Source organism: Acartia tonsa, chromosome 11 (genome assembly GCF_053477335.1).
Source record: "Acartia tonsa isolate MP-2025a chromosome 11, ASM5347733v1, whole genome shotgun sequence".
Lineage (NCBI taxonomy): Eukaryota > Metazoa > Arthropoda > Copepoda > Calanoida > Acartiidae > Acartia > Acartia tonsa.
Genome location: NC_137270.1, coordinates 15,211,025 through 15,237,301, shown reverse-complemented (window position 1 = coordinate 15,237,301; position 26,277 = coordinate 15,211,025). Strand labels below are relative to the sequence as shown.

Below are 26,277 nucleotides of genomic sequence, written 5' to 3'. Positions count from 1 at the left end.
ACAACAAAAATCTCTGTTTCTTTTAACTTAAATGGCTGAAATTTTCTTATTATTAAAGCTAGAAAAAAAAATTTTCTGAATATGTTTATCTTTATGTAAATTTTATATTAGAAATCTCAAAACATAAATTTTGGCGGTGGCAGCAGTACTTGGCAGCTGCCAGCCGAAAACCGACGGTTGGCAGGTAAACGGCAATAATCTATTTTTTACTTAAAGGGTGTTAAATAAAACAATCGTTCACAATTTAAACCAATTTAAATATTTAAAATCTTGGAGATTGACCCAACAATGATTTTAGTTTTTGATGAAGCAAGTAAAGACCTTTCTATAGACACCTTAACCAGATTTCTAGCTCAATCTTTGCCAATTTGGCATAAAAAAGACAGACCCGTCAAACATTGAGATATACGGCTCTTTCTCATTTTAATTCTTGATGTTTGCCAGGTTTTTCTTTTTGTATGCTAAATTGGCTATGATTGTGTTTGAAACCTGGTTAAGGTGTCTAGAGAGGTCTTTACATGCACCATCAAAAATTCTAAACATTATGAGGTCTACCTACAAGTTTAAAGTACTTAAGACAGTTTATTTAAAAACAGACAAACTTTAAAAAAAATTTATAATAAGATATATATTGTAATTGACCAATAGTAAAAGTATACAATACTGGCCTATCATCGGTAATTTGTATTGTATGACGTCATTTCTTAGGCACTATTTGCTGCTTCCTAAAATTTATGTGAAAAAAATTATTTAGGCTAAACACCCTGTAGATTGTGTGTAAATATAATGTGATTGTTTGCTTGCTAGTATGTCTGATTAAGTATGTTAGTGTGTGTGTGTATGTGTGAGTGTCTGTGTGATGTGTGTATGTGTGTGGGTGCGTCTGTATGTGTGTACTTATGTGTGTGCGCGTGTGTGTGGGTGTATGTGTGTGTGAATGTGTGTGGGTATGTATGTTTGTGGGTGAGTGTGTAAATGAGTGAGTATGTGTGAAATGGGAGATACTATGAGCTAAAGGTACTGATACATTTGATTATTTTTTAAGAAAAATTTTTATTCGTCAGGTTGTTATATTACAGCGCTAATCTTTAGGGGGAGGGGGATATCAGATTCCCACCCCCCCTTCCCGTAATATAAATATGTAGGTTTCGAAGCCAATTCGATCTGCAATGCATGCAAGGGGTTTTAAGGGATAAGACAATAGAAGAAAAAAAAGTTTACATCCTTAATGATGAAAAACAAAGTACGAAAAGTAAAGATGCCTTTAATTATCTAAGTTTAATTTGTTTCACATTTTTAAATGAAATATCAAAATCCTCCAAAAATCTGCAGATGTTTCCTTGCTTTTGAAAAAAAATATTATAGATTTTGTATTTCTGCAATATATGACATTGTCTAATGTATACGGAAGACTTGGCTTGATTGTCTTATATTATCTAGATTGATTATTATAAAGACCAACATAAGAAAGAGTAAAGAGATAGAGGGATGTGTAGAGAATGAGAGAGAGAGTTGGGGATTGAGGGAGAGACAGAGAGAGATAGGAAGTGAGGGAGAGAGAGAGGAAAGATAGATAGATAGAGAGATAGAGAGAGAGAGAGAGAGAGAGAGAGAGAGAGAGATAGAGAGAGAGAGAGAGAGAGGAAAGATAGATAGATAGATAGATAGATAGATAGATAGAGAGAGAGAGAGAGAGAGAGAGAGAGAGAGAGAGAGAGAGAGAGAGAGGAAAGATAGATAGATAGATAGATAGATAGAGAGAGAGAGAGAATGAGAGAGAGAGAGAGAGAGAGAGAGAGAGGAAAGATAGATAGATAGAGAGAGAGAGAGAATGAGAGAGTGAGAGAGAGATGGGGAGGAAGAAAAAGAGAGAGAGAGAGTTGGGGATTTAGGGAGAGATGGAGAGTGAGGGAGAGAAAAAGAGACAGTAAGAATGAAAGAGAAAAATAAACCTAAAGCATAAGCAATTGAGGAAGATAAAATTAGATAAAGACAGAGAGTGGAAGAGAGAGAAAGAAAGATAGAATACAAGAAAGGGAAAGGAAGGAGTTACAAAGACAGATGAAACAGAAATAACTAAATGTATAGGTAAATTAGAATTTAGATTATTTGGGAAAGAAAGTAGATGAGAGAGAGTGAGAAAGAGAGAGAGAGAAAAAGAGAGAGAGAGAAAGAGTGAGAGAGAGAAAGAGAGAGAGAGAGAGAGAGAGAGAGAACGAGAGAAAAAAAGAAAGAGAGAGAAATAGAGAGAGAGAGAGAGAGAGGGAAAACACAGCCTTTTCGATGTAACACATTTGTAACCAATTTATATACTGTAAGAATTATCCAAGATAGTCTCCACATTAAATTCCAATATTTGTATGGAATGTACTTTGGACATTAGTTATAACCCCTATTTTCAGTTTTAAACAATATTTAAAATAAAAGTTTATTAGACAAAAAAAATTGAGCCATAAAATAATTTTATTAAATGCTTTACTAATGTCTAAATAACTTAAATAACTTAAGAAATTTTACTTGAATAATACATATTTAATTTTTAGAACAGCCTTCTAGATAGTCTCCACATTAAGTTCCAATATTTATATAGAAAGTACTGTGTACATTACTTAATAATTATCCACAATTATAGTTTTAACCATATTTGAAATAATGACAAAAAAGTGAGCCATAAAAAGATTTAGTAATTGAATACTTTACTGAAGTCTAATGTACCTAAAATAAATAATATAGTAATTGCCTAGATTCATTTATTTTTTTATTTTTCTCTGCTCTAAAATTAAGTTTAAGGGTGGGAGGGACATTGGACTGTAAATTATAATGGTCACCATATATTTATATTGCTCTCAATAGTAGGCTTAAAATTTTAAATTATCTAAATTGATTGGTAGTGTTCAAATCCATTTGATCCACAAAATCAATTTTGTTTATCATAGTAGAGGCTGTACTTTAAATTATTGTCTATTGTCTTATCCATTAAGATCCTTGGGTTTTGATTAGATTCACTTAAGAAAAAAGGCACAGAATTTTATTTTATATCCGAAAAGATGTATAAATCTTGAAAATAAATCTGCAATGTTATAATCCTAAGTTCTAATCTACACTATCTTAATATCATATGTTCATATCCAATATAGTGTATTCGTCGATTTTTAAAAAATTTAATGCAACTTTGACTAATTTTTTTTCAGTTTCGGCATAGTGTCATTCAGTATTGCTTGTGGCACTTTTGGCGATTTCTCTTGGGAGGGTGGTGGTACCCTCCCTCAAAACAGTTATAACTCTTCTTAGGAATTATGGCAAGCTACATTGTAAAGGAGAACCATATCGGTTCAGTGGTTAGTGAGATACCTTGGTACACACACACAGACACAGATTCCGTTACTTCTATTTAAGGGCTAGCAGCTGCAACCCTAGAATCTAGGGGCTCTATTTTCTAAGGGTAAATTAAAACCATTTTAACCCTTACAGATTGGGGGGGGGGGGACATATTGACCCCCCCTCTAGTCTGTGTCGGTCGTGGCGTCCGGTCAAAGTCGGTTAGGTGGCACCAAATTTAGAAAAAATTCTAAATAAATCTTAATTTCTTCATTATGACTTTTATAAGATAGAGACCTAAATTGTTATTTGGTGAATACTGGGATATCAATGAACATCTGAGAATAGTGGTGTTATGACCCTTTGACCGTTTGACCGCTTCCTGACCGATTTTATGACTGATTTTATGTCCTGCTTTTAATATGGACTTATATCATGTATATCGTGGCTTCTATTACAGCTAGAGACCTAAAAAATTGTAGTACATCCTTAAGCAATAATAAACTTCCGTGAGTAGTAAGGTCATGACCGTTTGACCACTCCTTGACCGATTTTTGACCGATTTTCTATTTCCTACCTGTAATTTTGCCGTTTGTAAGCTGCCAGCCGCCGAATTTTAAAACAGCTATAGACCAACCAAATTTTTTATGTAGTCTTTTATTGTGATTAAAAACAGATCAAAATATTAATTGGCGCCGCCAACCGCCGTTTTACCGCCGTAACCGCCGAAAATGGCGGTTTTCGTTATTTGACGTTTTTCGGCGATGGTCAGAAAAAGTAATTTTTTTGTTATAAAAAATAAAAGTTTCACCTAAAATTTGGTAATCCTAGCTTTAAAATTGGCCGCTCTATAGCTGTTTTAATATTTAGCGGCTAAGGAGCGGTCTGACCGCTATGACTAGAAAAAGTAATTTTCTCTAAATATGCACATGAACCACCAGAGAAAAAAAAATTATGTCTCTAACTGTATCAGGAGCCGTGATAGAGGTGGGGGGGTCAAATAAGCCCCCCCCCCCCCCCCCCCCGATCTATTAAGGTGGGAATTGGGGCCCGATCTGTAAGGGTTAAGACATCAATCTAAAACCATTCTGGAACCTGTATAAAGCTTCATAACTATGGAGAACTTAATCGGTAAGTATTTATTGAAACTAATAAACTTACAAAATTTATCTTACTACTTTTATGTAATTGGATAGATGGATAATTACAAAAAAAACAGTAAAACATTTTCTTTAATATGTTTGACTTTTGAATTTCCCAGTATCTACATTTTAATTTTGTGAAGGTGTAACATATTTTTACTCACAAACAAACATATGTACTCTCTCTAACAAGGAGTATAACATCAGTAGGTGGTGTAAACTAAGAAATTACTTAGGATAAAACAAAAGCACAGTATCATACATAAAATTTTGGTACTATATCTAAAGCAAGACATCAACATAAAATGATTTTTAAAGCTTTTGTATGCCTTTGCGTATATTTATGCATTCTAAAAGTTTTTGGTAACTCCTTTTTTTTCTTCAGAGAAGCTTCAAAATGGCCGTTGAGAGGATATGTAACCTATACAATGAAAAAGTCCTATTTTTTTATTTTATTTTAAACAGAAAATTAAGGTTATAAGTAACAAAAAACCTTCACTGAACTCAAAGGAAAAAAATAAACCTGCATACAAAAACAATGGCTGATGAATTATATAACATTCCCAATGATGATACACAAAATTTTCCCTTCTGAAGATTGAAAAACATTCAACTAAATGAACCAACCAATCAAAATTTACTAAGTTGTTTTGGGGACTAGTGTAACAAACAGCCCATTGTCCCCTCTCTCTCTGGCTATGGAGTACCAGTGCTACAAACAAATATGTTCTCGTAGTATCTCAGTGTAGCAGGTGCAAGTCGGGACTAACTAGGGAGGAAAGGGACACTGGACTATAAAATTTGCTGGTACTCATAGTTTTTTAACCCCATTATCTCTTTGGCTCGTTGGACTTTGATTAATTAGTTCCAAACTTGACATGTCCCAACTTTGCAACCAATATGTTTATATAAAAATGGGTATTTTGTTTTTCTTCATTGTAGATGTACATCAATTTGTCATCCAGTGTCTTATCCCTTTACATTCCTGGGACTAACAAAATATTAGAGAGCCTGTTTGAAATATACAGGTTAACTTAAACAGTTTTAAATGAACTCCATAATGATTTTATGTTGAAAATTGTCTCTGCTGCTGCTATGTCAGATGAATGATATTTATATTAGGGGAATGGTTTTGGCCATAAACCGTTGCAACTCAGGGAAAAGACAATGGCCGATAAATGATTGTACATCCCCAATGATTATACACAAATTCATCACTTCATTAGATTACATCAGTGATTGAAGCTTTGGACACTCTAACCAATTAAAATATAATTAAGTCATCAATATTGTTGAGCCAACGAATAAGAAATTGTTATAAAAAAAATTTCGGGACTTGTGTAAAAACAGCCCAATGTCCCCTCCCTCCCTGTGTGCAACTCGTTATAATGCAAAGCTAGGACTTTTGGATTAATTTAATTGGTTGATTCCCAAGACTTTTAAAGTCGAGTAATTATATTACACTTTCAACATTTGGTTATACCAAAATATTTCTGGATATATTTTGGTGTAATCTTGCGCCAGATTTTCAAAATCTCGATTATGTTCCATGTAAGCAAGCTAAATTAACAACAATTTGTCTAGTGTCATAATTTTCACATACATATATTCTACATCTATTTGTACAGGAGACCTGTGAAATATTTTATAATAATATCTCATCTTTCTTGTAAGTCTTAGCCTTGACTCTTTAGATTTCATGGTTATATACTAAGGTAGACTCTTTATATTTCAGGGTTATATACTAAGGTAGACTCTTTATATTTCAGGGTTATATACTAAGGTAGACTCTTTATATTTCAGGGTTATATACTAAGGTAGACTCTTTATATTTCAGGGTTATATACTAAGGTAGACTCTTTATATTTCAGGGTTATATACTAAGGTAGACTCTTTATATTTCAGGGTTATATACTAAGGTAGACTCTTTATATTTCAGGGTTATATACTAAGGTAGACTCTTTATATTTCAGGGTTATATACTAAGGTAAATTCTTTATATTTCAGGGTTATATACTAAGGTAAACTCTTTATATTTCAGGGTTATATACTAAGGTAAACTCTTTATATTTCAGGGTTATATACTAAGGTAAACTCTTTATATTTCAGGGTTATATACTAAAGTAGACTCTTTATATTTCAGGGTTATATACTAAGGTAAACTCTTTATATTTCAGGGTTATATACTAAGGTAGACTCTTTATATTTCAGGGTTATATACTATGGTAGACTCTTTATATTTCAGGGTTATATACTAAGGTAGACTCTTTATATTTCAGGGTTATATACTAAGGTAGACTCTTTATATTTCAGGGTTATATACTAAGGTTGACTCTTTATATTTCAGGGTTATATACTAAGGTAGACTCTTTATATTTCAGGGATATATACTAAGATAGACTCTTTATATTTCAGGGTTATATACTAAGGTTGACTCTTTATATTTCAGAGTTATATACTAAGGTAGATTCTTTATATTTCAGGGTTATATACTAAGGTAGATTCTTTATATTTCAGGGTTATATACTAAGGTAGATTCTTTATATTTCAGGGTTATATACTAAGGTAGACTCTTTATATTTCAGGGTTATATCTAAGTTAGATTCTTTATATTTCAGGGTTATATACTAAGGTAGACTCTTTATATTTCAGGGTTATATACTAAGGTAGATTCTTTATACTTCATGGTTATATACTAAGGTAGACTCTTTATATTTCAGGGTTATATACTAAGGTAGACTCTTTATATTTCAGGGTTATATACTAAGGTAGATTCTTGTTAAATTGTTAAATTGTTAAAATTGGTATATCTTTAAAATTTTAATTTATATTTAAATATTTTGACATTATATAAACATTTTAATAGTTTTTGACTGAAATAATATCCATAAATATAATTTGTGTTCTTTTGACTTTATCAAAACGTTTGATATATAAAACTAAAACTTTTCTTGTTAAGCATCTTGTTATAACCCGCGATTTTGGCTAAACACGTAGAGCATACGCTCGTCGTCGGGAAGGATCGAGTCTCGGCTCAACACCGCATCAAAACTAAAAATTACAATTCACAATGAATTTTCAAGGTGGCATTGAAAGGACTTGTACCTGAAGCGTCACACATAGCCTCCAAGAGGTTATCACAATCTTGTAATAAACGTTTTTACTATCAAAAGATGAGAAAAAAATGTACCTTAATAAGTCAAATGCCTTGTTCATGTGTATTTATTAACCATATGTTGCGAATAAAGTGCTTGATTAGGCTTAGAAATATCCTACAGATATTCACTTTTTTGCCTACACGACCCATGTCAGGAAGTCATAACTTTGATAGACGTACAGACGGACGGACATTTATACAGCCAAACACAAATCCTAGTCTTCTTTAAGAAACTAAAATTTAAATATCTACATAGACACAGTCGAAAGACAAACATCTTTTCTTGTGTATAATCCTTTATAAAAGTAACAGGATGTATGTCTGTCTATATGTAGCGTAAGATCTCGCTTAATTCTGGATCGTTATGATTCTTCTTTACAGTGAAGCTGATATAGGCCATGGGACGGTTTATAGCTATTTTAATCATCCCTGAATCTTTTTTTTACTTTTTCTTTTTAAATCTAAAAGCCTCTAGGGGCAAATCAGTGTGGGGAGTGGAAGGTGACTCCACAATTTTCAATGTAAGGTTTAAAAAGTAAAAGTTAAAAAATTTGGGGGATGTTTTATCTTGGGAGGGTGGAGATACCCACTCCAAAAATAGTTATTAACCTTTCTTGGACACAAGAGAAGCTTTACGATTGAGGAAAACCATATAGGTTCAGTGGTTAGGGAGATCCTTTGCTGAAGACAAAAAAAACTACTTAACCCCTCTCTCTTTCTTTAAGAAGCTTAGGGAATAGTAGATTAAAAAGTATGAAATACCTTGGTTATAGAGAAGCTGCGACACAAAAAAAGCATGATTTATTTTTTCAACTGTATATTTAATTCTTTTATTTAAATACATGTTAATAATACATAATTTTATATGGGCTAACTCTATAATAATTCAATATCTATTTACATTGCATAGTTATAACAAGAACAATAAGTAGCGCAGATAATTAATGCTTTAATTGGGTTTTTATGTCGTCGACTAAGGGGTAATGATTGACACATTAATTACAGCAATTTGTTGGTATTAAAATTACATTATTTAAGTATAGGGGATAAGACAATGGGCGATAAATTTTAATACATAAAATTAACACTTCTGTAGATTACAATCAGTGATTGAAACTTAATGTATCAACTAATTAAAATTCAAAAAAGTCTCCAAAGTCGTTAAGCCATCGAATAAGAAAACATTTTTATAAAACTTTGGGGACTAGTGTAATAAACAGCCCAATGTCCCCACCCTTCCTGATTTAATGCTGTGTACCAGTGACAGGATAATTTCTACACAAAATTTTGATAGATTTTAAAGTTTAAAAAAAATTTTAGATTGAATTTTAATTTAGCGTATGACAGACAAGAAAAGTTTTTGATAGAGTAGCTATGCTGCTAACTATAATACTATAATACTTCAGTATAAGTTATAACAGTAACATTTCTAGTAAACATTATTTTTCTAAAATCTATAAGTATTTTATAATTTTTAAATGTTTTAAACGGCTTGGAATTATTATTTTATAACTTTAATGGACCTTTAAAAATATTTCTTCATGGATTCAAAGAAATGAAAATTTTTGATATGTTTTAAAGAAAAAACAATACTTGAAAACAATTGTAACCACTTAATTTTAGGTCCATTTAAAGGCAGCTTAGATAGTAAACCCACAAAATGTATTTCAACTTTGACAAGTGATCAAAAATTTTCGTTTATGATGACAAGAGCTATATTTATTTGTACATTGTTTAATGAAACAAATAAATTCTATATCAAGAATGTGTCTTATTTTCAAAGGGGGCTTAACCCTTAAAATGCAAGTCTTAAATCCAGTAAAATTTAGCAAATTTTTTTTCACACACCCCTTAAATTCAAGGGAGGTTAGTACTTTTTTAACCCCTTTGGCTGCTTAAGAGGGTGTATCAAGGGAGTATAGGGAGGTGTAAAGGAGTGTGTTTGAGGGGTGACAAACTAGAATGTGTATCAACCCCCTTAATTTTGCGAGGGGGTGAAAACATCACCATTTTGCCTGCCTCAGCTTGAAACTATCCCATGTAATTACTGTAAAAGAACTTGAAGTATTGAGTTACTTTATTTACATTATTCAAAAATGCACAATATCAAAATTAAATTTTACAATAAATCAAAGATAATGTATGAGATTCTTTTAACAGATTTTTTTTTCATGATGAATATTGAACTTTGTAAATTTTTATCTTTAAAATTTTATACAGCAAGATAAATTAGTTTTTAAACAAATTATATTTTTTTATCACTATTGAACTGTTTATTTTATGATTTAATTATTATTATTTTTTGTTAATAACTATTACAATTTTAAGTTGCATTGAATTTAAAAATAATTCGAGCCTGATAGCACGCCGCTAAGTTGAAGCAGCTTACAGTGCCTGATAAATTGTAACGTCATACAAATGACCAATGATAGGCCAGTATATATTTTACCATTGGGCAATTACATGTTTACTGTCCTATCATTGGTCATTTAAATTGTATGTCGTCGTTTTGTATGAGGCACTAGAAGCTGCTTCCTCTGAGTAAGATTATTATTCCATAAACAATTGGCAGTATCAAAAAAAATAATTTTTAACAAAAACTCGATAATAAACAACAAATAAAGATTTTTCCAGTAAGGCATAGTGAAGTTTGTCGATTGAAATATAATACAATGTTGAATAATAGTTATTAATCGCAACTGGTTTTAATTTCATGAAAATTGTCTTTTATACGATGCTATAAAGTATGGATAAGAATCTGTTCTAATCAAGCGGATATCAATCCGTTTTAAATCCATTCTGGAAAAAAAATCATAAGTACCATAGCAGCGAAAATAAAACACTATTGTTGAAATATTAAAAGACTGTGTAGTTACTGCAGTGCTTTTATTGTGTATAAGCAAATATTAGTCTGTCTCTATATTCTTAACAATCTTTGACGGTTCCATTGGAATTCAGCCCACACGGGATTCGACCCACGGAATTCAGCCCAGCGGTATTCAACCCAACGGTATTCAGCCCACACGGGATTCAACCCACGGTATTCAGTCCATACGGGACTCAGCCCACAGAATTCAGTCCATACGGAACTCAACCCACGGAATTCAGTCCACACGGGACTCAACCCAATATATACATAAAAATCTCAGTTTAAAAAAAAATTTTAGAACAAAATTTTAAAAAATAATTTTTTTCTCTGATTTTTTAAAGCATATTTTATAAGATAATTTCTACAAAAAAAATTTACATAAACTTTTTTCAAAACTTAAAAAAAAAAATATTTCTAAAAATTTTGTTCTCAAATTAATTTTTTTTTTAAACTGGTAATTTTATATATATATTGGGTTGAATCCCGTGTGGACTGAATTCCATGGGTTGAGTCCCGTATGGACTAAATTCCGTGGGTTGAGTCCCGTATGGACTGAATTCTGTGGGTTGAGTCCCGTATGGACTGAATTCCGTGGGTTGAGTCCCGTGTGGGCTGAATTCCGTGGGTTGAATCCCGTTGGGTTGAATCCCGCTGGGCTGAATTCCGTGGGTTGAATCCCGTGTGGACTGAATTTCAATGGAACCATCTTTGACATATGAAGACGGACGAACCTGCCTTATTATAAAAAAGCTGTGCTACGAAAAAGCCTAATCTATCTAAACATAATATAGTCAGACATGCGTGGCGAGACTCGAACCCAACATATCTTGGCGGATGACATATTCAGTGCTCACTAGGTTAGCCGCGGGACGCATAGTACCGCCACCGCCGCCAACATAATCACCATAACTATAGTCGTTTGAAGGGCCGCTGCCCCCACTCGGTAGGGGCGGCGTGTAGCCGCCAATGCTGTTTCTGCCGTTGTTTCCGCTCAGCCCACCGGCTGTGGAGTAGTCGTGGTAGAAGCCGCTGTCAATTGCAGTGGAAGAACGAAGATACGGGTTACCATAAACTAGTTTCAAAAGATTCAAGTTTTAACAAGAACGATATTTTTCCAAAAAAAAAACAGCAATTATTAGTTTATAATAAAATCTAATTGATTAAATTGTGAAATTGAATTAAGTTTTTTAGAGTTTGTTTAAGTTTACAGACCATTTGACCAATTGTAATTCTAACGCATGGCAAAACGAGTTTATGAACTTCTGGAGAATTGTCCGTGTCATTTGCAGCTAGTTTTTCCATACCTCCCAAGTAAGTTCAACTACCAAATATCGACCTAGCAAGAGCGTTTGACACAATTACAAATAAAAAGACTTGTATCCAATGCCTGCTGAGTAGTGAGGGTCCTGCACATTCAAGTTCATAGTTCTAAATTTATCCGCTAGGGCAGCACTGCTCCTGTGTATAGTTCTGAATTTGTCCGTGTAGGGGCTCTGGGCGGGGTGAAGGCTGGTGGATGGATCGTAAGGCTGGTTCAACGGCATTTCTTCCTCCTTCACGAAAAAAATAAGCTTTTGATTATTTTTGACATAATTTATTTTAATTGAAATTCTTTAATCAAATCAGTTTACATTGATTTGTATTTGTATGTAATTCTGATCTAACTCTGTAACAAATACAAAAAACTAAATAATCATCCGATGATTTGATTATTTTAAAATAGCGATTAGGAAAAATACATATCTTCAAAGAATATTGATTCTTGAACAAGTTTGCTAAGAACTAGTCGCAAAATTATTAAACAGCCTTTAATTATCATTGTAAGTATCCACCTTCATAGAATTTGTTTTGTTTTCCTTGCCTTTTTTATGATTTTTATAATAATTTTAGTTATTTAGAGTCTTTGCTCCTAGCATTTGGGGCTCTGTTTTCGTTCCGTGAACACTTGGGGGGTATATAGCGTGAATACCATCCCGGAATCAATATGGAGAATCTCTCAAATGAAGGCCTCAGTAGTTAGCAAGATCTTAACTTTACATGACTAGTTGCTTCCCATATAGACTGTAGGGTAGGTTGATCGGAGGAAAGGAAAAAAGCCTAAAACTATCACAAGACATTTATAAAGCTACAACCAATTCGGACCAGTATTTTCAGAGATCTTAAGCTTCTGACAAAAAAAACAATAAGAATAATTATTAGTTAATGGACAAATAAACATATGAATACAAACAATCTTCAATTTAAAAGTTTACCTGAACTTGAAGAAGATGTTTGTCCTGGGGAAATTGGTCTGTCTTCCACTCTGTATCTGGATCTAGAATTTCAGAAAAGTAAAAATAAATTTTATCTACTTTTATAACCAGGTTGTTGGCTCAAAACTATTGGTTCTTTTATTAAATTTTGATTCGTTGATTAAAAACTAAGATTTTCCAACTTTTCAATAATTTTAATGGATAATTTAATTGGATGTAAATAAATTATTGTCCATTATCTTATCCCCAAGATTCCTGGATTTAACAATTAAATTAGTTATTTTCTTAATACATCTACATGAATGGCTGGATATAGGATATACGCGGATAAATTGACAGGGGAAAACTTGTCGTCAATTTAGCTTGCTAATATGGAATTCTTTTATTTGTCAATTCGTTCATCAAATAGGAGGGGAGTTTAGGGGGTAAATAGGATGATGGTGGTGTCGTTACTTTAGCTAGATTCGAGTATTACATACCAGTACTAAAATATCGATTTGTACATGACAAAGAAGCTACAAGTATAAATTATACTTTACTAACCTGACATAGTCTCTTTGAATGGCTTCTCTTTAGCTCTCTTGTAATGAAGACCAAGAAGCAGGAAGAAAAGGGTTAAGAAAACTCCCCCAGAGATACCAGCAGCTAAGGGGATAAGCAAGGAAGTATCTGAATATAAAAAGGTTAAGAAAACTCCCCCGGAAATACCAGCAGCTAATGGGCAAAGCAAGGAAGTATCTGAATATAAAAAGATTAAGAAAACTCCACCAGAGATACCAGCAGCTAAGGGGATAAGCAGGGAGGTATCTGAATATAAAAAGGTTAAGAAAACTCCCCCAGAGATACCAGCAGCTAAGGGGATAAGCAAGGAAGTATCTGAATATAAAAAGGTTAAGAAAACTCCCCCAGAGATACCAGCAGCTAAGGGGATAAGCAGGTAGTATCTCAATACAAAAAGGTTTATAAAACTCCCCCAGAGATACCAGCAGCTAATGGGATAAATAGGGAGGTATCTGAATACAAAAAGGTTAAGAAAAGTTCCCCAGAGTTACCAGAAGCTAAGGGGATAAGCAAGGAGGTATCTGAATATAAAAAGGTTAAGAAAACTCCCCCAGAAATACCAGCAGCTAATGGGATAAGCAAGGAAGTATCTAAATATGAAAAGGTTAAGAAAACTCCACCAGAGATACTAGCAGCTAAGAGGATAAGTAGGGAGGTATCTGAATACAAAAAGGTTTATGAATCATATCAGGCAACCAGAAAATTTAAAAGAAATTTGGTTTTTACAAAATTCTAGAATATTCATGATATCTATTAAAAAAATCAATGGTGAAACAATAATAATATTGTCAAATAGCATTTCTTTTAAAAAATGTAATACCTTCTCTCAATTGTAGGGTAACAGTAGAGTAATCAACACCATATAGATTAGAAGCTGTACAATTATATACACCGAAGTCTGACGGCTTTACATCCTTAAAAACAACACGAATGAAAATATTAATAGATTAAGATTTTTTTAAGTTGATAAATTTCCCCTTCATTGATGATAATGGATTTATCATTACTCAGATTCTAATAAAGTGCATTTTGTATCGGGTTAAATAACGATCCCCTGCAACCCATCCCATTACCACATCCCTTCCTTTCCTACCTGATTCACAAATTGACCAACTAATGGCAGGGGAAATAGCACCCTTAATTGAAGCCATTTTTACTGTCATAATATCCACTTATATCCTTCATCCATTTTAAAAATAAGCTTACCTTTATGATTAAAACACTATGCAAGGCATCCTCCTTTGTAGAGGTCTGTATGTTATATCTTATTCCATTGCTTAGCAAATGACCTAAAACATAAAGCTATTTGTGTCATATTTAAAAACAGAGACTGACAGACAAGCATGTGTTATAGAAAAAATAGCTCTTGTAAAGCCTATTACAGACTGATTTACAGTCAAACAAACTAACTTCTTAGTGAGTAAAAGAATAGCCTTTCAACATAACATAAAACAAGACTAGTTTTCATGAAAACTGGTGCCTTTTTGAAACGTAAGGACGTAAGACATACAAACCCTAAACAAAGGCATATTCCATTATATTCTGAAATTCAAAGGCTAAACAAATTTAATAATATCAATATAAAGCACTCTTGCTATCTCAAAATTAAAACTGACCAAAAAACCTTTATAACTGTCTTCATTCTTTAGCCATACTATTGTCCAAATTAGTGTAACCTGTAGAAAGTTGGGACACATAGACAGACACACAGAAAGACAAAGTTTTTGGGGACCATCGTTTGATAATAAAGCTATAAAACGCGAAAACTATATTCCTTTTCTCAAAAAGGCATACAAAGTAAAAAATTAAAATAATAATAACCTTAACCTAACTAAAATTACTTCCTAATTTGCCCTAACCTCTGTTCTGGGTTAAAATGCATAAAATTAATGTTTTTATTACCAGTTCTATTGGATTTTATACTGCACAGGGTAAAAAAGCCTCAATTTCCACGTATAATGATTTAGCCTGAAAATTTTTACCCCTAACTTTATCTTATTTTACTGGCGGTTGCGCCCTTAGCATCTACGGACTTTGTATTCAAAGGGGTAAGAAGGGGCAGAAAATAGTCTAAAAATAAAATAAAACCTAAAACAATCCTGGAACCTGTTTGAAGCTTTCCTAAAAAGGAGAACTCAATCAAATCATTAGTTATTAAAATCTTAAGCTTCAGAGTTTTTTTGGGGGGTTGGTATAGGTATCTTATTCAGCACCCACAAATTCTATGGGTGAAGATTTAAAACCCCCTTGAATATCCTACCTATTATCTGTTATATTTTCTGGACGGGATTAAATATAGGTATTATTTTAAAATAAAAGGATTCTGTTTCTAAAAGAAAATGACAACACCCATATAAGCGAAGATATAATATCAGGACAAACGAGCATTATAACTTGTAGAGTGTCAGGACATATGAATTTAAAGTCTAAACAAAATTGCATGTAAATTTGTTGCAAAATTATCCAAATACATGATACTGTTTAAGGACATAGTAACAATTTAATATCTTTATTTTAGAGATGTTTCACTTGTTAAATTGTACCTTATTTCCAAAGAATCATTTTTTAAATGGACATGAGGGCTTTTGGCAACGATAATAGAGTTGCTACGGTTTATAAACCGTACCCAACTGATACAGGACTAAGGACGGACATACATAGCTATAAAAAAGCCTTGCTTTTAAAATAAGAAAATATTCAATGGTCAAGAATTAGCTGGTTGCAAAATACAGTAAAAAATTGCAATTAAAGTTACGCAAAAAAAAGAATTGGCAAAGTATGGGCATTGTGCCATAAAATTCAATAAGTTTATATTAACCCTGTTCTGGGGAGTGGGTCCTCTCCCTTTTTTTTACCTCTCATATTGTTTTTGTGAAAGGTACACTTATAAAATGTCACATTTTTTATTACTGGCAACTATGCTTTTTGGTTTGGGTTTGTAAAGGGAGGTATAATAGTATAGCAACTTAGCAACTTAGGGATCTGCATTCGAAGGGGCAGTGTGTTTCTATGAAAATAGCGTAAAACCAACCCCAAGTCTTAATTCTGAAAATCTAAAATCATCACTGGACCAAGTCGTTCAGTTAAGTTTTTGAAATCTGAAGCTTCAGCCCCCCCAAAAAACCTTACTATTTTATATTACAGGATAGCAGACTCGAACCCGACTAATCATCGCCAGCAATCAGCTAATGCCGCGGCTATATAGATTTGTACCTTGTCTAGTCCAAATAATATTCTGAGGAACCGGGACACCGCGAGCCATGCATAACAAATCTAAAATAATTTTAATAGTTATTTATCGCATCGTATTATAGACATCTTTCCGCGTTTATTAAAGTGAAATATTGCAAAATTAAACCAGTTTTGTAATCCCCGAAGTCCTAGTTTGCATAACATGATTTTATAAGTAAGGCTTAGGACAGGTTCTAATCCACCGGATAATAATTGGTATTGGAGTCATACTAGAAATTTTTTTTCGATGCATCATCAGTTATTAGTAGCGAATCTATTTTATAATTTTCTTTGTCTATCCGTTAGTTAGTGGGAAATATGATTTTATCGGCTGCTTTTTAATATAGACTACTAATATTTTTATGAAGATACTCATTTTGAATCATTTACTAAGTATATTTGCGATTACTTTTATTTAATGAAATCTTCTAATTTTTAACATGTACAAAACGGCCTGCTGTATTGCATCAAGATCCATGACTGATCTATATAGGAAATAAACGTCTATAATCGAGCTCGAATTCTCCAAATAAAGAATGTTAAAAACTCATAGTGCTCCAATAATCCCTATTAAATTCTCATTGACCAGAACGATAAGACCCATTATTCTACTTTTAGCATCATTAATTCAGTTTTTTAAATTCATGTTGCTATTTAAATAACATTGAAGTATTTGATTTCTATTCATAACACAGAAAATTTAAATTTATAATATAGTAAATCTAAGAAAACTTAGTTGTAATATAAATTGATTCGTGCGACACTCCCGTAATGTGGTCTGATATTAAACTAAACATTTTAACCCTTTCAGGACGAAAATTTGAAATGAAAAATATTAGGTGTATATTCTTTAAAAAATGTTAAAAAAATGAGGCAAAACGTTATATCGTGTATTGTTACATTAAATATAGATAAAACAAAAAATTACTGAATAAATAAGTTAAACAGATATTATAAAATAAGACGTTAAAGTCGTAATCTTTATGTGCAACTTAATATCTTTAAAAGAAAGAGAGAGAACGGGTCGATAGAGAGAGAGGTAGAGAGAGAGAGAACGAGGGGATAGAGAAAAGAGAGAGAGAGAGAGAACGGGGGGATATATATAGAGAGAGAACAGGGGGATAGAGGGAGAGAGAGAGAGAGAGAGAGAGAGAGAGAGAGAGAGAGAGAGAGAGAGAGAGAGAGAGAGAGAGAGAGAGAGAAAGAAAGAGAACGGGAGAGAAATAGGGGATAGAGAGAGAGAGAGAGAGAGAGAGAGAGAACAGGGGGATAGAGAGAGAGAAAGAAAGAGAGAGAACGAGAGAGAATTAGGGGAGAGGACATAACAGTTTCAAAAATTTTATTGTCGAGTTTGAATTCAATAGGACAATTCTAATATGCCTAAATTAACAATCAGAACTATCTGTTAGGGATATTCGGATGGACAGACCAACCCCCACTGTAGAAAAGTTTTGCTTTTAACAAGAAATAGATCATTAATATTATACAATCCCTTTTCAAACTGACCAATAAATGAGGTCCATACTGGCAAGCTATGTTGGGAATATTTACACAATTTTTCAGCCATTGATTAGTAAATGAGAAAATCACATTTTCCCCTAATCTAGCCAACAGCAGACGAACGGACAGACATTTTGAATTATAAATGAGATTCGCTAATAAATAACAGCGGAAAATGAATTTTGCAAATATTCCATTATAATCTTGATAAAAAATGTAATCCAAAACAAATATTTTAGCTATAGGCGTACAGAAGTGCATTGCTTTCCAAAAAATTAAACCTTCTATATTAAATAGCAGAAGGGAAAATAAACATTTCTCCTACAGTAATTTTATTTATTTCAGAGCACTTAAGACATAAAGTAAAACTTTTTTAAATTTAAATTTATTGACTTCGCTACTAACATTTAACAGAAAGGATGACAAAATCCATAACTATAGAAGCTCTTGAATTAAAAAAATAAAAGGCAAAGCAAATGAAAGCAAAAACGGTGCACAAAAGACAGACATATTGAGTAATGATACTTAGTGGTATTTGAATCTTTACACAAAAAATATCTTCGATAAAAGCTGGGAAAATTATTTAAGAGCATTATCGATAGACCGACAGACAATATTATTCTTAGAGTATACATGCATTGGTCAGCAAACATAAAATAAGCCTTCTGTCTTAACCCTGAATTCTTAATACATCGGATTTTATACCTTAATATTTGCATCAGCCTTCTACCTTTCCAGTACGGATATTTAATATTCATGAGAACATTACAGACCAGTGAACAACGTGAGCTGTAGGCTAGTTATTTCTATATTTCCGCTGAATGTAAAACAACTGGCTCTGAACCATAAGAAAAATAAATAAGTGTGAGTGATATAAATTGTCCACGGGTTCGAAAATTTTCTTGGTCTTACCTGTGGATTCATCTAATCCAACCTCAACCACTTTAGATCCAGATACATGCGGAGGTCCTGCAAAGATTCCTTTGTTAATGTTAATCCAATAAATATATAAGAATAGATGTATTATCCAAACAACAGTCTGGCCAAAGTGGTGGAGACCCTTTTAAGTCTGATAGTAAATTGATTTTTGTTCTTTTGTATGGACTCGGCTGTATTTATATTTCCGATGCTATTAGCTGATTTCAAATTCCCAGAGTTACATATAGGGCATGCTTCTTTATTCTTTTACTTTAATGTAAATCCTATATTTTAAAACCCATTAAAATCTCCTTTCTGACTATTTATATACCTATATCTTTTAGGACATTCTGTTGAACATTCTGTTGAAATTAGTGATTCTTACACTGATTAACCCCCCCCCCCCCATTATTTAAAAAATAGAAAAAGGAGGTGAGGGTCAATTGATATTTATTTATTTGAACTGCTCCGACTGGTAAAAATGTAAATATTATTCATACCTTTAAGCATAATGAAAGCTGAAGACTGAATGGGGCTAGAGCCCGGAGGGCTTACTTTGCATGTATACCGACCCTAAACAGTCAAAAAAGCAAGTTTTTAAAAATTGTATACATGAATATAATATACATGAATAATAAATACGGTTAATTTTAAGAACTTTAGGTAAAATGGTTAATTATTTATCGGATCGTATGACAGCTGTCCGCGGATAATGAAATGAAAAATTATAATATTAAAACTAGTTTTGTTAGCCAATGGCTCGTGCAAACAAATTTGGTATTAATTTCATGATTTTTATTTCAACATTCGTGGAATATTGTCTGTAATACGATGCTATACATATTTTTTAGTATGACTGAGAACAGTTTATAATACCGTTTCGAAGCCATACTGGAATAGTTATTTCTCGCTTCGTATTATAAACAGCTTTCCGTGGATATAGAACGACAATTATATGATTAAAACCAGTTTTTTTCAGCCCCGAAGTGCCGTAGAAAGCTGGATATAATACGATGATAGCAGTGGCGTGCGAAGCACTTTGTCTAGGGGGGGGCATTTTGAAGAATTTGTAAAATTTTGCCCCCCCCTAAATCAAAGTGCCCCGGGGGGGCACTTTGCTTTAGGGGGGGGCATTTTGATTATATATACTAATTTTAAATAAGGGCGTTTTAAGGGGTGGGATTATTTGATTATGGGCCTCCTAGTCCTTATCCCTTCTTCCCCCTCCCTTCCCCCATCCCTATTTCCCATTTATATCCCCCACCTCTCCCCCCCCATCTCTTCCCCCCCCCATCTCTTCTCCCCCATTCCTTCTCCCCACCCTGCGATGACCAAAGGAAAGGGAGCTAGAAGGCATCTTCGAAAAAATAGTACAGAAGATAAATTAACCTTTCCCCCCCCCCCCCTCCACCACAAAACATTTTTAATGGGTGGAAGGGGATGTTATAAAATCTCAGCAGGAAGGACGAATAACCCCATTAAAAAAAATTGGGGGGGGGGGAGATAAAAACACTCATTTTGGAAATAATTTACCAAAAATTAACCTAATATGAAAAAATGATATTAAATATTTCTTTATTGTTTGACAACAAGGATGACAACATCTTTAAGTAGCAAAGCACAAAAAATCATTAATAAGAATACAGACAAGTAGATTTAAAGAGCATCTGTTGAAATAAATATATATTTTAGGTAGAAAAAGTCACAAATCCTTTTTCCTGTATGTTGTGTGATGACAGTCAAAGTAAATTACATACTGGATGCTCGAAACAGCAAGAAATTTTATTTTTAATATTTAATATTATAATCCACAAAAAAATTTATCATACCATAAAAACCAAAGATATAATGCAAAAAATAAAAAAAAATTACTTGTCCTTTCATTGTGATAAAAAGCAGAAACCATTTGGAAGGGCGCGAAGCGCAAATTTTTTTCTTCAAATATGCAGGGAGGAAGGGGTTTTTGGGCTATTTATTACACTAGTCCCCAATATTTCATAGCAGAAACCATTTGGAATGGCGTGAAGCAAAAATTTTTTTCTTCAAATATGCAGGGAGGGAGGGGTTTTTGGGCTATTTATTACACTAGTCCCCAATATTTCATAGCAGAAACCATTTGGAAGGGCGCGAAGCGCAAATTTTTTTCTTCAAATATGCAGGGAGGGATGGGTTTTTGGGCTATTTATTACACTAGTCCCCAATATTTCATAGCAGAAACCATTTAGAAGGGCGCGAAACGCAAATTTTTTTCTTCAAATATGCAGGAAGGAAGGGGTTTTTGGGCTATTTATTACACTAGTCCCCAATATTTCATAGCAGAAACCATTTGGAAGGGCGCGAAGCGCAAATTTTTTTTTTCAAATATGCAGGGAGGGAGGGGTTTTTGGGCTATTTATTACACTAGTCCCCAATATTTCATAGCAGAAACCATTTAGAAGGGCGCGAAGCGCAAATTTTTTTCTTCAAATATGCAGGGAGGGATGGGTTTTTGGGCTATTTATTACACTAGTCCCCAATATTTCATAGCAGAAACCATTTGGAAGGGCGCGAAGCGCAAATTTTTTTCTTTAAATATGCAGGGAGGGAGGGTTTTTTGGGCTATTTATTACACTAGTCCCCAATATTTCATAGCAGAAACCATTTAGAAGGGCGTGAAGCGCAATTTTTTTTCTTCAAATATGCAGGGAGGGAGGGGTTTTTGGGCTATTTATTACACTAGACCCCAATATTTCATATAAAATTAACTTATTCGTTGGCTCAACAACTTTAGGGACTTTAATGGAATTTTGATTGGTTGGTTAATTAATTCGAGTTTCCCTACATTTCATCCACTAATTGTAATCTATATAAGGGGTAATTTTGTGTATCATCATTGGGGATGTACAAATTTCTTTGGTAAAAAGTTTATATTATACAAAATAAAATACTTCCTATAACCTGGTTTGTTATGTTCAGTGAAAAAAGATTATAACCTAATTTCTACACTAATTAAAAAGATTGGTAAGGTTAAATGAATAGTAACTGTCTTTTTGGCGCGAAGCGCCAAAAATTTTTTTTGGAGTATTTCTTGATCTTTGATCTTTGTTTTGGAAACTGGGATAGTTTTGCTTTTTGTAGGGTAGGGGGCAAAAAGGGGCATTTTTGTTGACCAGGGGGGGGCAAAATGGGGCATTTTTTAACATTTAGGGGGGGGCAGGGGGGGCGGTTGCTAGGGGGGGGCAGGGGGGGGCGTTTTGGTCGCTAGGGGGGGGCGATTGCCCCAACTGCCCCCTTCGGTTCGCACGCCACTGGATGATAGACATAGTTTTTTCGTATGAATGAGAACCAGTTCCTATCCACCGGATTCGAATGAATACGAGAAAGTAATTTCTTACCTGTGTATTTTCATTTGTAATAACAGTAAGATTCATAGATCTACTTATTACTGTTGTAAAATCATCATTTCTGTACCAGGAATAACTAAAAATTAACAAAAAAATAAATAGATTTAAGATAATAGATTTAGACACCATTATCCAATAAAATTAAAAAGGAGTTTAAGGGAAATTTTATCTATACTTAGTTACACAAAAAATCAGTTAGTGATAGCAATGAAAGGTATGGATAAAATAAAACAAAAAAAGATTCCCTAAATGTGTACACTTTCTAACCCAATTATGTTTCACCAGGTTACTTTTAGTTCAAGCAATTGGTTAAGTGATTGATATCTATTATAAAAAGCATTTTTGAAGTTAAGTAATAAATGGAATTGATATTAGTTCTATGTATAAGATTAAAACTATTAAAACTAGATAGCTACAATAGTGTGGTTTAAAAAGACAGTTGTTATTAGTTACTATAAAAAGCATTTTTGTCTGTAGCGAAGGATCTCGTTAACTGCTGAACCGATATGGTTCCTTCTTATAGGTCCAGAAGAAAAACCATACCTTGGTGGGGGATAAGAATCCGCCAAACATGACAGAGTTGCGGCTTCGCCGCTTTCCGCGGACATGTCTCGTGGCCGCAGTATCCATACCTATACAAAAGAAATATAATTTGGCACATATTAACCAGGGTTCGGAAGCCGCGCTATCAGCCGCGCGGCTGCGGCTGCGGCTGAATCTTAATTTGCGGCTGCGGCTGCGGCTGCAGCTGCTTAAAGTTATGGAAGTGGCTGAGGCTGAGAGTGGCTGAGGCTTAGTGCGGCTGAGAGTGGCTGCGGCTGAATGCGGCTGAGGCTTAATAAGAATTGGGGTGGCTGAGGCTTACAGTGGCTGAATTGGAATTTTGTGGCTGAGGCTTCGAGCGGCTGAGGCTTACAGTGGCTGAGGGTGGCTGAGGCTTACAGTGGCTGAAGAATTTGTGGCAGAGGCTGCGGCTTACTGAAAGCCGCGCGGCTCATAGCGGCTGCGGCTTACAGTGGCTGATTGGAAAATTAAGCCGCGCGGCTGAGTGAGGCTGAGGCTGACAGTGGCTGATAACATAATTAAGCCTCGCGGCTGATTCTGAGGCTGCGGCTTACTGAAAGCCGTGCGGCTGAGGCTGTGGCTGAATTAAATTCAGCCGCGCAGCTGAATGCGGCTGCGGCTGAATACAATATTAAGCCTTGCGGCTAATCTTATGGCTGATTATAAAATAAGCTTTGCAGCTGAGGCTTCGGCTAAATTGGATTTTTTAAATGCATTCTAGGACATTTTTTGGAGAGTTGAGGGTGGTTAGGGGTTGTGAGAATAAGAGTGGAGGGAAGAGGGGGGAGGACAGCAGGATTTTTTCAAATGATTGATTCAGAATTAGTACCCAAATTTTATACTGGTACCCAAAGTTTTATACTGGTACCCAAAGTTTATTCTGGTACCCAAAGTTTTATTCTAGTACCCAAAGTTTTATACTGGTACCCAAAATTATATACTAGTACTCAAATTTTATTCTGGTACCCAAAGTTTTATTCTAGTACCCAAAGTTTTATACTGGTACTCAAAGTTTTATACTGGTACCCAAAGTTTTAGTCTGGTACCCAAAGTTTTATACTGGTACCCAAAGTTTTAGACTAGAACCCAAAGTTTTATACTGGTACCCAAATTTTACTGGTAACCAAAGTTTTATACTGGTACACAAAGTTTTATACTGGTACCCAAAGTTTTATACTAGTACCCAAAATTTTATACTGGTACCCAAAGTTTTATTCTGGTACCCAAAGTTTTATACTGGTACCCAAAGTTTTATACTGGTACCCAAAATTTTATACTGGTACCCAAAGTTTTATACTGGTACCCAAAGTTTTATACTAGTACCCAAAATTATATACTAGTACTCAAATTTTATTCTGGTATCCAAAGTTTTATTTTAGTACCCAAAGTTTTATACTAGTACTCAAATTTTATTCTGGTACCCAAAGTTTTTATACAGGTACCCAAAGTTTTAGACTAGTACTCAAATTTTATTCTGGTACCCAAAGTTTTATACTTGTACCAAAAGTTTTATACTAGAACCCAAAGTTTTATACTGGTACCCAAAGTTTTATACTGGTACCCAAAGTTTTAAACTGGTACCAAAAGTTTTATACTGGTACTAAAAATTTATACTGGTACCCAAAGTTTTTTACTGGTACCCAAAGTTTTATACAGGTACCCAAATTTTATACTGGTACCCAAATTTTATACTGGTACCCAAAGTTTTATACTGGTACCCAAAGTTTTATACTGGTACCCAAAATTTTATACTAATACCTAAAATTTTGTTTTAATATTGGTACCCAAAGTTTTATACTGGTACCTTAAGTTTTATACGAGTACCCAAAATTTTATACTGGTACCCAAATTTTATATTGGTACCCAAAGTTTTATACTGGTACCCAAAGTTTTATACTGGTACCCAAAATTTTATACTTATAGCCAAAAATTTATTCTGGTACCCAAAGTTTTATACTGGTACCCAAAGTTTTATACTAATAGACAAAAATTTATTCTGATACCCAAAGTTTTATACAAGTTTTTTAGCAGTAGGAATTTATTTCAACATCTTTAGTTATGATGCAGTACAAAGCCTATCAACTCCCAGACGACGAGCCAATGCGCTACATGTTGAGCCACGGTCGAGGGTTTCTATGACATTAACTCAAGGTCCAACAACCCTGGATAACTAAGGGGAATTATATCTTTCCTTTGCGCCTGTTCATGTTGCACACCTAGCACCTAGGAACCATTTAATGTCTTCAGTTATAACGCAGTGTCTGCGCGAGATTCGAACCTATTACATCCCTGATGACAAGCAGATGCGCTACTTGTTGAACCTTGGGGAACCAATTCTTTCCTTTTCTGTATTAGTTTAAGTGACATCTATCCAGCAACCAACTTTTTTTTATTGAATTACCTGCCTGAATGTTTTATGGTAATGAGTTACGCCTGTTTATGAGCCAAGGAAATCCTCCTACTCCAACTTTACATGTTGCACACCTGCCATAGCAGCAGTAGGAACCATTTAATGTCTTCAGTTATAACGCAGTGTCTGGCCGAGATTCGAACCTATTACCTCCCTGATGACAAGCAGATGTGCTTCTTGTTGAACCTTGGATAATTAAGGGGAACCAATTCTTTCCAATTTAAGTGACATCTATCCAGCAACCAACTACCTGCCAGATAGTCCTATGGTAATGAGTTACGCCTGTTTACGAGCCAAGGAAATCCTCATACTCTAACTTTACATGTTGCATACCTGGCATAGCTGCAGTAGGAACCATTTAACGTCTTCAGTTTTCACGCAGTGTCTGGCCGAGATTCGAACCTATTACCTCCATGATGACAAGCAGATGCGCTACATGTTGAGCCATGGTATGCAGGTTAAATTTGTCTTAAAAATAATCGTCTTTAAAATGCTTATCATATGTACACTTGCAATAAATGTATTTGTCATAAAAACTTACCTCTTATGAAAAATGTTTTTTTTTACAAAAGTGCTTTTTATTACAATTATTCATGGGTATAATTTTTATGACTAACTTTTTATGTCACATAATCTTAATGACAATGTAATTATGAAGTTATTACAAAAAATACTAAACAATAGGTACTGGAAAAAGAAGAACTGAATTAAAATAATTTTTGGGGGGTAGGGTGATTTTTATTGGGTGGGGAGGGCCGGGGCGAGTAAATCCCATTTTTAATTTTGGGGTGATGTTTAATTTTTTTTCGAAGGCAAAGAAACTACCCTGAATAGGAGCACCATATCGGTTTAGTAGTTAGCGAGATCCTGTAGTACAAACATATAGACAGACAAACAAACAGACATCATAATACTTAATGATCTAAAAATAAGACAAATTTTCATTTTGAAATATTGGAGCTCTGATAGCTT

The 26,277-nt window shown here is 33.9% G+C and overlaps 2 protein-coding genes across 5 annotated transcripts in view; one reads left to right on the top strand and one right to left on the bottom strand.

Annotated features, from left to right (window-relative positions):
* The window catches only part of LOC145332239 (sorting nexin lst-4-like), a 491,682-nt gene that overhangs the window by 289,474 nt on the left and 175,931 nt on the right, over nt 1-26,277 (top strand). Inside the window, exon 1 of one of the 4 annotated variants that reach the window (XM_080177193.1) lies at nt 17,917-17,942. The exons of the other annotated variants lie outside the window; for them this stretch is intronic. The gene's annotated coding sequence lies outside the window, so the exon portion shown is untranslated. Of the gene's footprint in view, nt 1-17,916; nt 17,943-26,277 lie in introns of those variants that run through there. 4 annotated transcript variants of the gene reach the window in all.
* LOC145332238 (irregular chiasm C-roughest protein-like) overlaps nt 11,187-26,277 on the bottom strand; it is a 39,898-nt gene continuing 24,807 nt past the window's right edge. Inside the window, exons 11-21 of the mRNA XM_080177190.1 lie at nt 22,875-22,963; nt 22,323-22,407; nt 19,449-19,521; nt 18,943-18,999; nt 16,513-16,572; nt 14,506-14,588; nt 14,120-14,213; nt 13,282-13,407; nt 12,739-12,800; nt 11,874-12,039; nt 11,187-11,558 (exon numbers count right to left, since the gene is read on the bottom strand). Coding sequence (XP_080033316.1) covers nt 11,278-11,558; nt 11,874-12,039; nt 12,739-12,800; nt 13,282-13,407; nt 14,120-14,213; nt 14,506-14,588; nt 16,513-16,572; nt 18,943-18,999; nt 19,449-19,521; nt 22,323-22,407; nt 22,875-22,963 — 1,176 coding nt within the window. The 3' untranslated portion in view covers nt 11,187-11,277. The remainder of the gene's footprint in view (nt 11,559-11,873; nt 12,040-12,738; nt 12,801-13,281; nt 13,408-14,119; nt 14,214-14,505; nt 14,589-16,512; nt 16,573-18,942; nt 19,000-19,448; nt 19,522-22,322; nt 22,408-22,874; nt 22,964-26,277) is intronic.